Source organism: Sorex fumeus, unplaced genomic scaffold (genome assembly GCF_029834395.1).
Source record: "Sorex fumeus unplaced genomic scaffold, SorFum_2.1 ptg000003l, whole genome shotgun sequence".
Taxonomy (NCBI): domain Eukaryota; kingdom Metazoa; phylum Chordata; class Mammalia; order Eulipotyphla; family Soricidae; genus Sorex; species Sorex fumeus.
In genome coordinates, this window is record NW_026606060.1 from 22,063,925 (window position 1) to 22,081,195 (window position 17,271).

Sequence of the window (17,271 nt, forward strand, 5' to 3'; positions counted from 1 at the left end):
AATGGCATAGCAGCATTTCAAGTATAAGATAATATCACTACTATTGAAAACAGCTATTATTAATTAATTAATTATTATTTTTTTTTTTTAGTTTGGGGACATAGCTGGAAGTACTCAGGGCTTACTCCTGGCTCTGTGCTCAGGGATCACTCTTGGCATGGCTCACAGTAGCAGTATGAGGTAATGGGGATCAAACCCAAGTTGGCTGCTTGCGGGGCAAATTACCTACTCCCTGTACTGTCGCTTCAATCTGTTAGCAATTTTTTTAAAATAGGAGAAACACAGGGACAGTCATAAAGAATCTTTGGTATTGCAGTGATGGTGAAGGTATAGTGACATTTTATACTGAAAGCAGGAGCATTGACACTTTTGTAACTATGTTACCTTAAGTACAATAACATAAACTTTTTTTTTAAAAAAGTCACGCTCTTAACTAGTAACGGATTTTCAATTAAACAAACCCTATATTAATATCTTTCTAGTACCATATTTTTAGTTGTTATTTAATTCATAGTAGGGAGTAATTCAGTTTTTCTAATAGCTCCCATATTATAGTTGATATACATATAATTAAACTTTTCTTTTTCTCCTATTAGCCTGTCTTTGTATTATAGTCAAGAATCTAGAAATATAGAGAAAGTTATTCCCCTACAGTTGTCTCTTCTTGGTAAACAAGTTGCATCCAATCAGAAGAGGAGATTCCTATCCTAGATATGAATATTATAGATCTAATAGAAAGGAAAGCTTATACAAATTAATCAGACTGAACAAAATTTGAAGCTACATGAGTATTTTTTAAGTTTACTGTGTGGCAACAATACATCTATGTTATCATTCTATAATACTTTTATTAATAGCCTCCATTATAAATATTCCATACCTCCATTTCCTCCTCCCATTTTTTAAAACTAATTTATTAAACTAGATCCCACCTGGGACTGGAGAGATAGTACAAAGGGTATGCTCTTGCTTAGATTCCGGCCTAAATGGGTTCAATCCCTAGTTTCACATATAGTCACTGACACTGCCAGGAGTGATCCCTGAGTGCAGAGCCAGGAGTAACCTCTCTGGGTGTGAACAAACAAAACAAATAAAAACCTTCTTATGACTACCTATCACCTTAATGACAAAATCCAAACCACTAACAGGATACAGAGATCTCTCTGATTTGTTTGCCTCTCTCCTATTCTCTGTTCCCCCAAACAAATCATTTTGCCTCCCTCCCACTGCCCCTCCCTCACTTCCTCTCTCTTTCCCCACATCCTCCCCTTCTCTCACTCCTCACCCACCTCGCAAAACACTCTATGATAGATTCTGAGAAAGCAGGTACCCTGTTTTCTACCAGCTCTAACTGATAATTGAATTCATCTCTGTATCTGTGTGGCATTTTCCAGAGAGCTCTGAGGAGCTATACCCCTCTCCACTGCCCCCCAAAGTAGAAAAGAATGATTCATATGGGCAGAAGGAAGTGAAGGAGTAAAAAAGCAAATCAACTGGGGCAAGGTCACCTTCCCTTAGGGGACAGTTGGTCCTATCAGCTAACTCTCTCCTTAATGCTTACAGAGAAATTCCGGTAAACTGGTTTTAGATCTCATCCTGGGAACTAGGAAACTAAAATTGAGTTGGGTATCAGTCTCTTTTGGCGATGCTGGTTTCTGGGGGGGGGGGGGTGGGGGGGGGATCCTTTCATGTATTCATTCAGAGGATTTTTTCTTCTTGCCATGTTGGCAGGTTTCGCTTCACAGTTAGCAATCCTGGTGTCTCCAGCCCTTTTTCATTAGATCCCTCTCTATCTGATGAGAGCTTCAGGAACTGACCACAATCTGCCTGAAGCCATGGGTAAAGGATCCTTTCCCTTAAAGCCTTGTCTTCTTCTGCCTCTTCCTGATTGTTAGGTCATCAGCCCTGGGGGCTTAATCACAGCTAACTCACAGTGAGTTACTGAGTGAGTGCTTCACTGAGTCACAGTGAAGCAGCGCCTGAAACAGAGCCTGTGCTTTTATCTTCGATTACTAAACTGAGTTCACCCAGCAGGAATTTATTGTGTTGTAATAGGTGCTGTGTCACTGAAAACCACTAAGAAAAAAAAAAAGAAGAAGAAGAAATAGGATTAGGAGCCCAAGATGAGCCACACACCATATATGGAGAAAGCCACCTCTTGAGAGCAGGGAGCAGAGTTTCTGCTTTCTGTTTCCTCAAAGCTGCTAATGTCCCGGGTGGGGGGTGAAGCACAGACTCCAGCGCCAGCTCCCAGCCTGCAGCCGCTCTGGATTTCAGCCTTCAGGCTCCATGCCAGGCAGACCCAGCCTGCAAAGCACGCTGGTGTGCACCTCCTGGCTTGTCTGCTTAGCCTTCAGTTATGAGTACACTAAAAATACATTGCCAGATATTGAGGATGAAGCTTTCATCAAAGACTGTGTTCGTGTTCACAACAAATTCCGTTCAGAGGTCAACCCACCAGCCACGGATATGCAGTACATGGTAAGCGAACATCGGTTATTTGTGGCACAAAAGAATCCAAAAACAGCTAACGTGGTGATGGAAATCCTTAGTATCCCTGCATGATGTTTTCCCTCATTGTGATTGATGAGTACAATTGATTTACAGGCTGTGGTTGAGCTTAGCTCTGCCTGCTAACGCTGTGATCAGTGAACACACAGACACATTTTGCCTCTGCTTGAGACGCTTCCTTTCCTTTGCTTATAGAGAAATGTGGCTCAATTTTTTTTGTCTGTCTGGTAAATGTGAGGATCTCTCTTTTTTATTGTTTTGTCTTTTAAACTTATTGTTGTTGTTCCAGCAGAGTATTCCCTTTCCCAAGATGTTAGCATGGATCTTTTGAGTTAGTCAGGCTTGGGTTTGAATTCCAGCAATGCAATGCTGAGCTCTTGCCCTTCTAGATTTTTACTGAATAATGAAAATATGTGAAGCATGGCACATAGATTTGGCACACAAATGCCTCTGTTGAACTGTTGGTCTGCGTCCTTCTCTCAATACTAAATTCTCGGAGAATGTGGCCTACACAGTGTCTGCAGACAAGGCTTGGATAGAGGTACACATGCAATACTTACCTGGCGGGGAGACACCATGATCATGAAGGTAGTTTTCCCAAGGTGAAGCTTATGCATTGCATTTGGGATGTGCTGACTCCTGCAATTTCCCCAAATGTGGGAAACTCGACTGCATAATTTGTGATAGTGTAGGACTGTATTTGCTCTATCCCCTGGTTAAAAAAAGAAAAAGAGATACACATGTAGGGTGGTTCCTGTCTTTCCTCATTCACAATCTGCACTTTGCTCCCTACATTCACATTGTTGTAGAACAGGTTCTTCCATTTTCTTTTTTTTTTCAATTTGAAAGCAACTTTATATCTAAATGTATACAGTAACACTATTCAATTATCAACATATTTAAGGTTTTGGGGGAAATTACTTATTTTTAGACGCACCTTTTTCTCCCCAACTTTGTAAAAAAAAAATTTATTGAATCACCAAGAGATACACAGGTACAAAGTTGTACATGTTTGGATTTCAGTCACTACGGAGCACTGTCCTGTAGCACTGTCCTCCCGTTATTCATCGATTTGCTTGAGCGGGCACCACTAACATCTCCATTGTGAGACTTGTTGTTACTGTTTTTGGCATATCAATACGCCATGGGGGGCTTTCCAGGCTCTGCCGTGCAGGCGGAATACTCTTGGTAGCTTGCCCGGCTCTCCAAGAGGGATGGAGGAATTGAACCCGGGTCAGCCGCATGCAAGGCAAAAGCCCTACCTGCTGTGCTATCGCTGTAACCCTTCAGTCACAGTATATTTCAATATCCATTTCTTCACCAGTGCACATTCCCACTACCAATGTCCCCAGTTTCCCTCCTGCCACCATATTCATCCCTAACCCCTCCCCAGCCTACCTTGATGGCAGGCACTTTCCTTTCTCTCACTCTCTCACTTTCTCTCTCTGTCTCTGTCTGTCTCTGTCTCTCTCTCTGTCTCTGTCTCTCTCTCTCTCTCTTTGTCTCTCTCTCTCTGTCTCTCTCTTTCTCAGGATTATGGCTTTATTATTATCTCATTCTTACTTTGGACAAAGTGGCAGGCTACTGAATGTAACCTGCCCATATGGCAGAGTCTGGCAAACTCCCCGTGGCGTACCCAATATGCCAAATACCAGTAACAATGGTGGGTCTCGTTCTCCTAACCCTGAAAGAGCCTTGAATATGGCATTTTTTTTAAAAAATCTCAGGGCTTGGATGAAGGAGACATTACTGGGGCCTGCTCGAGGCAATCAACAAACAACAGGATGGTCGTGATCGTGATGGCTTGCCAGTTTATCAATGTATACCCCTCTACTTACTTTTAGCACTCAGTACTTGACCAGAGTGATCTTTTCCAACTATCATTGTTATAGTGCTTTCTTCTCTATCCCAATTGCCCTTCCCTAGTCCCTCCATCTTGGCAAGTTTCCATCTGTGGACCAGTCTTCCTGGCTCTAGTTTCTACTGTCCATGGATATTAGTCTCATGTTGTTGTTGTTGTTTTTAAATATACCCACAGATGAGTGCAATTGTTCTGTGTCTGTATCATTTTTTTTTATTTATTTCACTCAGCATAATACTATCTCCATGTCCATTCATTTATAAGAAAATTTCATGACTGTTTTTCCTGGTGGTTGCATAGTATTCTATTGTGTAATGTACCATAGTTTCTTTATCTAGTCGTCTGTTCTCAGGCACTCAAGTTAATCCAGATTCTGGCTATTATGAATAGTGCTGCAATAAACATAGAACGACATATGGATTTCTGCTGTGTGTTTTTTGGGCTCTGAGGATATATTCCTAGAATTAGTATTGCTGGGTTGTATGGGAGCTCAATTTCTAGTTTTTTGAGAAATGACTATATTGGGGCTGGAGCAATAGCACAGCGGGTAAGGCGTTTGCCTTGCATGTGGCCGACATGGCCGACCCGGGTTCAATTCCTTCACCCCTCTCAGAGAGCCCGGCAAACTACCAGAGTATCTCACCCGCAAGGCAAAGCCTGGCAAGCTACCCGTGACGTATTCAATATGCCAAATACAGTAACAACAAGTCTCACGATGGAGATGTTACTGGGCCCGCTCGAGCAAATCAATGGACAATGGGAGGACAGTGCTACAGACTATATTGTTTTCCCCAAAGGCTGAACCAGTTGGCATTCCCACCAATGAATAAGAGTTCCTTTCTCCTTGCATCTACACCAACACTGGTTGTTCTTGTTCTTTTTGATGTGTGGCAGTCTCTGTTGTGTGGGATGGTATCTCATTGTATTGATTTGCATCTCCCTGATAATAAATGTTGTAGATCATTTTTTCATGTGCCTTTTGATCATCTGCATTTTTTCTTTGAGGAAATTTCTTTTCATTTTTCTTCCCAGTTCTTGATGGAGTTGGTATTTTTTCCTGTAAACTTCTACCAGTGCCTTATATATTAACCCCTTTTCAGATGCGTATTGGGTAAATAATTTTTCTCATTCCATGAGCTGTCTTTGTCTTGGTCACCATTTCTTTTGGGGTGCAGAAGCTTCTTAGTTTAGTGTAGTCCCATTTGTTTATCTTTGCTTTTAAGTGCTTGGTCATTGGCTTTTCTTTGAAAATGCTTTTAACTTCAATATCATGGAGGGTTCTGACTATGTTTTCTTCCAGATACCTTCTGGATTCACGTCTGATATTCAGATCTCTAATCCATTTTGATCCATTTTGTGCCTGGCATTAGATAGATGTCTGAGTTCATTTTTTCGCATATAGCCGCCCAGTTTTCCCAGCACCACTTGTTGAAGAGACTTTCCTTGCTCCACAGGGCTCTTTCTACACTTCATGGTTGTATACTTTTTTTTTTCCAGACATGGGATCCACAACTAGCCCAAATTGCAAAAAGATGGGCAAGAACCTGTCAGTTTCAACATAACCCAAGGTTAGGCCAACATCTGCACCCAAATTTTACTGCTCTGGGAGAAAACATCTGGACAGGGACTGTTTCCATCTTTTCTGTGTCATCAGCCATCACAAGCTGGTACAATGAAGTAAAAGACTATGACTTCAAGACTCGGAAATGTCGCAGTGTCTGTGGCCATTACACTCAGGTAAGAATCTTCCCTATATTCTCTTGAAACTATCTTTTCAAATGTGAGGAGAAAAATCAAAATCTGCTTTTATAAAAATATATACCACTCAAGTGTACAAAGGAACACAAATGTCTTCAAAATGGTGCTTTGAGCAATGAGGTAGATGCCAAGAAGTGGGATTTCTGGGTCATATGGAAGCTTATTATTTAGTTTTTTTAGATGCGCCCATATTATTTCATAAGGAGACAGAAATAGTAGAATTCCTACAACAGTGAATGTGGGTTCCCTTTCCCTCACATCCACACCAACACTGGTGGCTTTTGTTCTTTTTGATGTGTGCTAATCTCACTGGGGTGAAGTGTTAGCTCATTGTGTTGAAGTTGAATTTTATCCAATCCCGTGCTGGATAAGTGTTATAAGATCCTGAGTTTAGCTAGTCCAGAGCAGAATTCTAAATGTCAGCTTCAGATCATAGCGTCAGTGCTGATACTTTATTGGAGAGGGCAAGAGCAGTGAAGTGGGAGAGAGAAACTTAGGAGAGGAGCAGGAAATAAGGTGCCTCACAGGAAATGACTCCTGACCTGCTTAGATGTTTCCCTTCTGCTATAGTTTCCTGTCTAATGCAATTCAGAGAAATTAACAAAGTCCTCTGTTAGCAAAGAGGACAAAATCATTTATCTGATCCAAGGGAGATAAGGACACTTAGAAGTTGTTCATAGAGAAGTTAATTAACAAGAACTAACTGTATGTTCTTGGAAGCTGAGCTAGAACATGTTTGCTGAAACATAAAATGAAGATAACTCTAGGCAAAATGAACTTGGTGAAGTTATATAGTGTGTATGAATGAGCTGGTACTTGAAAGGGGAATAGCAACAAATTGTGAGACTTGTTACTGTTTTTGGCATAGCAAATACCTCGCAGGTAGCTTGCCAGGCTTTGCTGTTTGGGCGAGATACTCTCCGTAGCTTGCTGGGCTCTCCGAGAGGGGCAGAGGAATCGAACCAGGGTCGGCTGCGTGAAAGGGGAATAGTTAACTATTTGTTGCACTTTGTTGCTTAAATCACAGTCTGTAATGTGTACTCTGTGTGTGTGTATGTGTGTGTGTGTGTGTGTGTGTGTGTGTGTGTGTCTCCTTGTCCCCTAAATAAAACAATTTTACTTTAAAGTAAATAGGTAGTGCAACTTAGAAGCTCAGGTTTGGTTGTGCTTGGAATGCCCACTAGATGGCAATATTGATCAATTTTAGTTTCAATGTCTACAAGCACCTCAACCCATTTGTGTTACCATTTGATGAGTCAGATGAACTAACTCAGAACTAAAAGGTAGATTTTCAATTAAAAGGGAGAGACAATAGATTCCCTAGATACAATGTTGTTTGTCACTGTCACTGCCACTGTCCTCCTGTTGTTCATCCATTTGCTCAAGCGGGCCCAGTAATGTCTCCATTGGAGACTTTGTTGTTACTGTGTTTGTCATATCGAATACGGTAGCTTCAGTAGCTTGCTGGGCTCTCCGAGAGGGGCGGAGGAATCAAACTCGGGTCGGCCATGTTGGCTGCGTGTAAGGCAAACACCCTACCGCTGTGCTATCGCTCCAGCCCCATTGTTTGTCACAAGTTCTAGAATCCTTGTAGGTTCTATTGGATTAAGTTTATTTGGTTAGACTCGTTCAATTAAACTGAATTCAGTTCATTAGCTGGGGCCCTGGAGAGAGTGCAGAAAGCAGGGCATTAATACCAGTAACAATGATGGGTCTTATTCTCCTAACTCTGAAAGAGCCTTGAATATGGCACTTTTTAAAAAATCTCAGGGCTAGGACGAAGGAGAAGTTACTGGGGCCTGCTCGAGGCAATCGACGAATAACAGGATGGTCTGATCCTCGTGATATGAAAACATAGATTTCTGAGGAATCTGACCTTACAAGTTAATAGAGTCTGATTAGGGGGAATAGCTGATTAACCTTGGGGAAGAGAGGGTAGAGAAGTGGTTACAGATAAACAAGGGAATGGGGGTGACCGGGCACACTGTGATGGGTGTAACCTGATAAACCTAAGCTCCTTGTAGCATGGGCGAAAGGACAAACCAGTGTTCTCCTACAGTGGAGGGTGTGATGTGGGGATGTTCTTTGCAAGAAACCCTATCACTGACAGTAATGTAAGTGACCATGACTTACTGAAAGAAAAGTTTTCAAAAGTAGAGACTAAAGTACAGGGGATTGACAGACGAATTTACTGCAGCCACCACCACCAAATGTCCAGGACCCCACTCCATAGTCCCCCTGCCATCTGCCACTCTTCTAAGGCCAGGCTTTTTCTTACCAGGCACTCACTTCTGGGTTTTCCTAAGTGATTTCCGGCCACGAAGTACAGAGGAAAGGTTCCTTCCTTGGAAGCACCTCACCCTACCTTCAACTTCAGGGAAACCTCCTCTTGTTCTATACTGTCTTCCCCAGAAAGAGCTTTTTTTTTTTTTTTTGAGGTATTTTTGTTTTATTGAGGAAAACTCCACATTCTCACTGGCCTAGCCTCAGTCCTGCTGGAAAGCTCTCACAGGTGCTGCTCTCTGCTGGAGGACTCTCAGAATGCAGCACCGTCGTCACATCATCACATCCTCACACATCACGCCACATCCTCAGAGCCCTCGCCTTCACAAGCCCAAACCCTTAGATAAGAATCGTAACTAGGTTTCTCTACAGTTTGGGAAGCTGTCTATTGGCTTCTCTTCAAGTTTCCTTTGCATATCCCATGTATGTCACAGTTCTTGTCACAGAATTCCTGACAGCCGTGCACACACAATTCAATCTTATTTTATTTTTGCTTCAGATCTTTGAAGACGGGTTTAACTGCACCTTTAACTCTTATTTCCACTTTTTTTTTACATTTTATTTTGTGGTTCATTTTAATGGCGTGGATCATGAGAATACAGCAGAGAAAGAGGTCTTTACAGATGTTTGAGAAACTGCAGGTTTGAGGGTAAATTCAAGTTCTGTTCCAGGCGATGAGGCTAGGGTGTCCCATTCTCCCTTCACTTCATCCTTTTGCATTCATTCCTCTCCCAACTCCCTCTCCCCGGGAGGTCCTCCAGCTGCTAAGGCTTCTCACTAAGATGCTGGTCCCATAACTTTCTCTGAGCATGCAGTGAGTGATCCAGTGGATCCAGTGAGTGGACCCAGGATCTTACTTTCTGAGTGGATCCAGTTGCTGCCGAGACCTTTCCTATTACTGCTGGAGTTTTGCTTCAGTGTAAATTCAGCATCACTGGCACTGGCATCTCTAGACCATTGCCCCACCGCTGTCAGAAAGGGGCTATTGAGAAAGTGGAAAATCCAGTCAGGAAAAGCTGCCCTGGGTACAGAACACTCTGTTGCACTGTCCTGTTGTTCATCAGTTTGCTTGAGTGGGTGCCAGTAATGTCTCACAACAAATTGTGAGACTTGTTGTTGCTGTTTTTGGCATATTGAATATACCACAGGGAGCTTGCCAGGCTCGGCCGTGCAGGAGGGATACTCTTGGTAGCTTGCCGGGTTCTCCGAGACGGATGGAGCAATCGAACCCGGGTCACCCTCCGGCAAGGCAAACACCCTACCCACTGTGCTATCGTTCCAGCCCTACAGAACACACAGCAGCTCCAAACCATCTGGTTTCCCTGGGGGCAAGAGAGGTTTTGCCTAGAAAAGATGGAATGCAGAGACCCTGAGTTCGGCCCTGCTGATGCTGCTGCCCAGGGACGCCTTCCTGTTTGAGCAATCAGTGCCATGACAGAAGCTTGTGCAAGGGCACCTGGCCCGGCAGTTAGACTTTATAGAATGTTCCAGTCCTGGAGCTAGCAGCTGGGGCACCGTGGCAACTGAGTGTCCACCTTCAATGGCTCCTAGTGGCCCGAGCTCAGTTTGGAGCCCGACAACACTGCGTTGCGGAGAGTCTTCACCCATTCACTGGCCTCCTTGATGGACTCAGACTGAGCTGGCCAGTGCCGGGCACCAGCTGCTTTTCCACCTGGAGTCACCAAAAGTCTCAGTAGCCTCACAAGCTGGGTCAGCAAGGCATTCCTGCCCAGACACTGTGCTCAGATTGTTTACTTAACTCTTCTCCTGACCTCTGATCTAATCTAATTCCATGCTTTTCAGATTTATATCTCTAGCCTTGACCTAGTCTCAGAACTGGGAGATTTTTTTCACGGTGAAGCCAAACTTCCTTTGGACAGACTCATCTCATAGGCGGCCCAGCACAGAATCCTATGTCAAAAGTGCACCGGCCCACTTCCTCCTTCACTGGGTGTCATCCCCATCAATCCCCCTCCTCCCCTCCGCAAATGTGCTTAGGCCCATAACATTAACTTGATTTTTCTCATTTCCTTTTGTTCCACACTTAGAGACTAATCCTTCCAGCAGTTCCCAAAGTGGGTGATAATGGCCTAACTGGTTTTACGGCCCTGGGTACAAGTGGGGAACACATTACTTAGCAAATTCAGAGCACAAACGTTTCCCTGATGTGTTCTCCCTTAGCGGAAAATACACAATGTGATATTCATGAAGACAATCATATGCAAATGTACATTTTATTCTTTTCCTCGTTAAAAATCTTTTTTTTCCTTTCAGGTTGTCTGGGCAGATAGTTTCAAAGTTGGCTGTGCAGTACAATTTTGTTCTGCAGTTATTACTCGCTCAACACAAATTAACCACGCAGCACATTTTATATGCAACTATGGACCTGCGTAAGTGCACAGATAAATCTTTTTCCAAATATTTAAAAATATATATTTTGAAAATATTTTTATTATTAACAAGTATAGATAATAAAAGTGTAGAAGCAAAAATAATATTTGCCCTTAACTCACATACTCAGATATTTACTCATAAACATTCTGTATATTTTTCCTTTTTGAATGATTGTGTTTGTATACAGATAGCCTTCACAAATGTCACTGACACATACTGAGTAACATGACTAAAATATCTATAGGAACTAGATTAGTTGGATGTGATAGTACCACGAAATAGAAGGGTTAATGTTACTTTATTGGTCTATGAAAATATGGCATTTCTTTTTACAATATCAAAATAAGTCTAGCTGAATTAAGGTAAAGGTAAAGCCCTCCCGTTAATCATCGATTTGCTCGAGCGGGCCCAGTAACGTCTCCATTGGAGACTTTGTTGTTACTGTGTCTGGCATATCGAATACGTCACGGGGAGCTTGCCAGGCCCTGCCGTGCGGGCGAGATACTCTCGGTAGCTTGCCGGGCTCTCCGAGAGGGGCAGAGGAATCGAACTCGGGTCGGCCATGTTGGCCGCTTGTAAGGTGAACGCCCTACCGCTGTGCTATCGCTCCAGCTGAATTAAACACAATTATAAAATTTACTTTATACATATTTTTACTTCCTTCTGCCTTCTAAGGACTTTTTTCCTATATACATAAAGTCAAAGACTTCCATTCCGCATAATTACAACTTCACTATATTCCTCAGTATTCCAGACATTTCTTCAGAAGTGTTATTTCATTCCCTAGTTACAGTAACTGCAAGATTTGGAATCGGACATTCAGCAGTTTTCCAATCCAGGATATATTTGGTTAAGGCACATACTTGACAATGCTCAGGGGTTACTCTAAGCTCTGCACTCAAGAATTACTCCTTGCAGTGTTCAGAAGGCCAAAGGGGATACTCTGGATAGAACCTGAATGCAAGATAAAAACTCCATCCGCTGCACTGTGGCTCTCTTTTCACTGCTCCCTGTCTCTCAGATCTGCATGATCTGCATTATCCACAGTAAGGACACAAGTCTTTCCACCTCATTCCATTGGGCCCAGCTGAACAGGGTAATGTGTGGTAGATTTTCACTCAGAGTGGATTACTTAAATGTCCAACGAGGAGCAGATACTACAGTTCCTAAGTACTTTAGTCACCAGCTTGGGATGCCTCACTATTTCTGGAAAAAAAAAATCTCATTCCTTCTCCATAATCTAAGAGTTCCAACACTTTTTCCTTTAGACAATCAGGGTAAAACCCAAAGCTTTTGTTTCTTTATTAGAACCAATAATACCTGAATGGTTTTAACCATCCTCATCTAAACAAATCTATATTTCTAAGAACATGGTTCTCCCAAGATAAATCCTGCATTTCCTTAGAACTCACCACTCCTTTGTTTTTTCAGCTTGTTTTTGAAGTAAAAAAATTCCCCTCTACTGTTTAGAATAAATAATTAAGGAACAAAGTGGTACAAGTTATTGTATTAAAAACATTTTAGAGAGGGCTGAAGCTATAGTACAGCAGGTAGGAAATTTGCTTTGCACGTGGCCATCAGGTTCGATCCCCTGCATCCCATATGCTTCCCCGACCACTGCCAGGAGTAGTTCCAGAGTGCAGAGCCAGGAGTAACCCCTGTCCATCGCTGGGTGTGACCCAAAAAGCAAACAAACAAACAAAAACTTTTTTAGAATGTAAAACACTCAATGGGCTGGAGCGATAGCACAGCGGTAGGGCGTTTGCCTTACAAGCGGCCAACATGGCTGACACGAGTTCAATTCCTCCGCCCCTCTCAGAGAGCCTGGCAAGCTACTGAGAGTATCTTGCCCGCACGGCAGAGCCTGGCAAGCTACCCATGATGTATTCGATATGCCAAACACAGTAACAACAAAGTCTCATGATAGAGACGTTACTGGGCCCGCTCAAGCAAAATCGATGAACAACGGGAGGACCGTGACCGTGAAAACAATCAATGAGTACTGTGCTTTTTAACAATGAAAACAGTCAATGACTAATGTCCATTTTAAACATCTTTTATTATAATAATTGCTGTCAGAATCTCTATTATACTTATTTGGCCATTTTCCTTGATGCAAAGTAAGCACGGGGTAAATTTAATTTCTGAAACAATCATTTGGAGTCAAATGTGATTAGAACATATGGGTTGGAAACAGGTGTTAATATGCTTCAAATAAATTCTTAACTTCGAAAGTAAATTCTTATTGAAATAACGTTTTATTACGAAGTTTTGATACACATTATATTAGTCCACATTGGCACTACCTTTATCTTTGTAAAGAAAGTAGTAGATATTTTTGTATCCCATTCCAATTGTTGCAGATTACACACAAGTTTGTTCTTCACTGCTTTGAAATTATTGGATAAAATGCCCTGATTAATGAAATGTAAGAGAAGCACATATTAGTACATCATAAATAACAAATGTTATTTTGGGGGATCACACTGAGTGGTGCTCAAGACTCACTCCTGGTGGGCTCTGGGGATCACATGGGGTGCCAGGGATTAAGCCAAGGCAAGTTATGTCCAAAGCAAACCCACTGTACTATTGTTGCTCTGACTCCACAAATATTTACTTTGAAAACAATTTTGAGAAATATCCCATCAGATCCACTAGGAGGCTGAAGGGTCCTATAGTATTTAGGAGTTAAAAATTTTCCAAAAGCCTCCTCACTCCACCTACACTTTACATGCAGGAGGCATGGATCCAATTCCAGAAACCACAGTCCCCTAAGCACCTTGCTGGGAGTAGCCTCTGAGCACTGCTGGATGGAGCTCTCAAAATAAAATTAAGAAAACAAGAAACTTCAAAAAGTTTAACTGCTATGGCACTTTAAGTAAGTTTACAGTCTTTCATCATGCCAAAATTCACCAGATTTTCATTATTTGGTTATTCCCTTTCTAGTGTGACCTTAATTAAATGCCTAAGTGCCTTAGTCCCTAAAAGTAAAATGGAGATAACTTTCCTTACTGGAGTTACTGTGCAAATCAACTATTTTGTTCAAGAATGCTTACAACAGTTTCTAACCTATGAACAGTATTCTCACTTATCTTTTATGGGAAAACAAATTGCATAGTTGAAATTCTCCACATCTCATGTTACTATGGTGGGGAGCCTCTTAGCCTTGTCAAATGTGTCCTTGCCAATAATAACTATGGTGGCTTGTTGGACTAAGGAGAGTAATTATGGGTCATGACAGTTTTTCTACGAGTGTTAGTTGCTTTAGATGGAACTGTTGGTCAATTGAGAAAAACTTTATATCAAATACTGTAATTTTTTCAAGTTTCTTGATATCTAAGAAACCTTAGCTTTCCTGTCTATATATGCTAGATATAAAATAATTTCTTCCTTAGTTATAATAATTAAATGATTTGGACAAGAATCCATGGAAAATGAGCCCTGTAAATATTAGCAACTTCATTTGTCTTCTTCTCTCTATATTTCTTATAATCCTCTCTTTCTGTGAAAAACTGTTACTTGGATTTAGTGGATTGAAAGAAAACTACAATTGAAAAGAAAGCTCTCTCCTAATGAACAACTTTCTTCTACTTTATAGAGGAAATTACCCAACTTGGCCTTATAAGAAAGGTTCTACTTGTAGTGCCTGCCACAAAAATGACATGTGTTTGGACAATCTCTGTGGTAAGTAATATGAAAACTTTACCGATAATGCAATATGATCAAAACCAAGTTCCTAGTATCTACAGAACTAGAACACAAAATTTGTTTTGTACTAAAAGCTATTTTCAGGAAATTCCACAACAGTCACCAAACAAAATGTTATAGGATTCCAGGAATAAATATATGGTTAAGATAAATTGAAAAAAAGCAATTCATATTCTTTTATTTACTTCCAATATGTAAAACAACCAAAGAAATGATATATTGGAAATTGTGGACCTAACATTTGCTAATTCCCTCAAGATAAAAATAAGGTTAACAACAAAAATCCAAATTCTGTAATACTGCCTGTGTAAGGGATTCAAAGCTAGATCTCGATTTGGAAAACTTATTTTGTGAAATTAAGCTGCAACATGGTAATTTTTATTAGTAAGACAGCCACTTAATATCAGTGAAGGTCAAAGATGGAAAAATAAAACCAATTTTGATGAGAATGAGGCAGTTAAACTAAAAATAACACTTATTGTTTTACTGAATAATTGTACTATAATTATATACAATCAGATAATTGCCCCACTAAACTCTAAGTAAATAGGAATTGTCTATAATTTCTATAAATATAGAGAAATTAGAAATATAGAAAAATAGACATATAAATATGGATAAATTTTGTATATAAATTTGGATGTAATTTTGTATGTCCAATGTGTCTAATCTGGACAAATAAATACTATTTTGAGCACATTTCTTAAGTCACTTTCCTTCAAAAATCCCAGTATGGACTAGGAAGATAGCACAGTGGGTAGGGTGCTTGCCTTGCATGCAGCTGACCAAGGTTCAATCCCTGGCACCCCAAATGGTTCCCCAACACTGCCAGGAGTGATTCCTGAGCATAGAGCCAGGAATATGCCTGGAACACTGCTTGGTGTGGCCCCCCAAAATATAAAGATTCTGGATAAAAAATACCACCACCAGATTCTATCAAGAAGAAAATTGCTGTCATTTTAAACTTTTCACTTTGGCAATCCAGCCTTAGATGATCTCTAACTAATCTTGTGGGACAAAAATCCAAAAACAAAGACTAAGGTCCAATAATGAAAAGCCCTGAACTCTTAGAAAAGATTAAGGAAAAATGCTAACATGAATGAAGGATATAGTTACAAGGAGAAAAAAATTGCATTTAACAGATTCCTTCTGAAAGATAATGAGTACGGGAAGAAAGGTAATTCTTGGTTCTTTAGAAATGATTGGCATTGTAGCAAATCCTCATGGAAGCCAAACAGGATGATTTTGTAAAACATGCTGAGCATATGGTATGGCAAGATGATTTTAGCTAGTGCACAGATGTTACATTTTTCAAGAAAAATGTAACAACACATTATATCCTTGATTTCATGTCAAGGAAGAGGCAGCAAATGGCAGCATCATGCTAACTCACCGTAGATAAAACCAACGACTAGTTCCATCTGAGGATAGCTACTTGTTAGTTACCATTCCAGTAATTGCTGAACTGGTGTGGAAAGCATATCTAAGAAAAATATCCAAAAAGCTAATGCAAATCAGGAACTTTCTTGCTAAGGCTCTGGTCAAAATCTGTAAAAAGACCACGGCAAAAGAATTACGACTTTCTGAGACTCAAATACCCATGGACAAGAGGCCATAGTCATTTATTACTGACAAATCAAAATGGTATCATTCTATAGAAAAACTTATTTTCAAAAAAATATTTCAGTAATGATATTACTATTAACATTGTGGGCTGGAGCGATAGCACAGCGGGTAAAGCATTTGCCTTGCACATGGCCGACCCGAGTTTGATTCCTCCGCCCCTCGGAGAGCCCAGCAAGCTACTAAGAGTATCTTGCCCGCATGGCAAAGCCTGGCAAACTCCCCGTGACGTATTCGATATGCCAAAAACAATCACAAGTCTCACAATTTGTTGTGAGACATTACTGGTGCCCGCTCGAGCAAATTGGACAACAGGAGGACAGTGCTACAGTGCTAACATTGTAAAATTCCAATAATTTCATTTTAATTGGATTTACTGTCGCTAGTTATGGTGTATAATGATTTTCCATTTATAGTAATGGTATATAAAATCAATCAAATGTATAATGTGCATATAAAGTGTTTAGAAGTTAACAATGCTGGTATACAAATTCTTGAATATGCTCTGAAATTCATTATAATAAAGCAAAAGGCACAGTTAATGGTCATAACTTGGACGCTTGCTTTTTAAAATGAATGTCTCACAAATACCTACTCTGAATTTTTTTCTTTTGACTTTACAGCCAACCCCCAGCGAGACAAAGTTTCACGTACGTATAGCAACTTTAAATACTTTCATCAAATCCTATGTGAAATGTAAGAAATAACATTGTAAGAAATAACATTTAAGAGAATATTTTTGTTTGTTCCACAGGTTACTACTCTCTTATGTTTCCAGACTGGCCAATATATTCACGTAACAGATACACATCTCTATTTCTCATCATTAATCCACCAATTATAATACTGAGTGTTATAATTACCATTTTTGTGAAGCGCAAATACCCTCATTTAACTCTTTTGGGCTAATAAATCCAGAAAAAAAGAACCTCGTTCATGTGTAAATTTTCTGTATTTATAAAAGAAAAAAAAACCATTATTACAAATCCTCAAAGAAACTTCTCAGAACAAATTCCACTTTTCACTTTTTTCTTTTATGGGCTCCAACCGGTAGTACTCTGGGCTTACTTTTGGCTCTGTGCTCAGGGATCACACCTGGGGGTGCTTAGGAGAACGGATAGTGTGCTGGGGAT

General features: G+C 40.6%; 1 protein-coding gene and 1 non-coding gene across 2 annotated transcripts; both read left to right on the forward strand.

Moving 5' to 3' along the window:
• Positions 1 to 2,224: 2,224 nt before the first annotated feature.
• Positions 2,225 to 17,058, forward strand: GLIPR1 (GLI pathogenesis related 1). Its single transcript, XM_056116087.1, has 6 exons — positions 2,225 to 2,481; positions 5,870 to 6,109; positions 10,688 to 10,803; positions 14,406 to 14,491; positions 16,762 to 16,788; positions 16,893 to 17,058. Exons 1-6 carry the CDS (start codon positions 2,290 to 2,292, stop codon positions 17,045 to 17,047), a joined length of 816 nt encoding a protein of 271 aa, XP_055972062.1. The 5' UTR covers positions 2,225 to 2,289; the 3' UTR covers positions 17,048 to 17,058.
• Positions 3,064 to 3,226, forward strand: LOC130029485 (U1 spliceosomal RNA). Its single transcript, XR_008793356.1, has one exon. It is a non-coding gene; the product is annotated as a U1 spliceosomal RNA (small nuclear RNA).
• Positions 17,059 to 17,271: the final 213 nt, after the last annotated feature.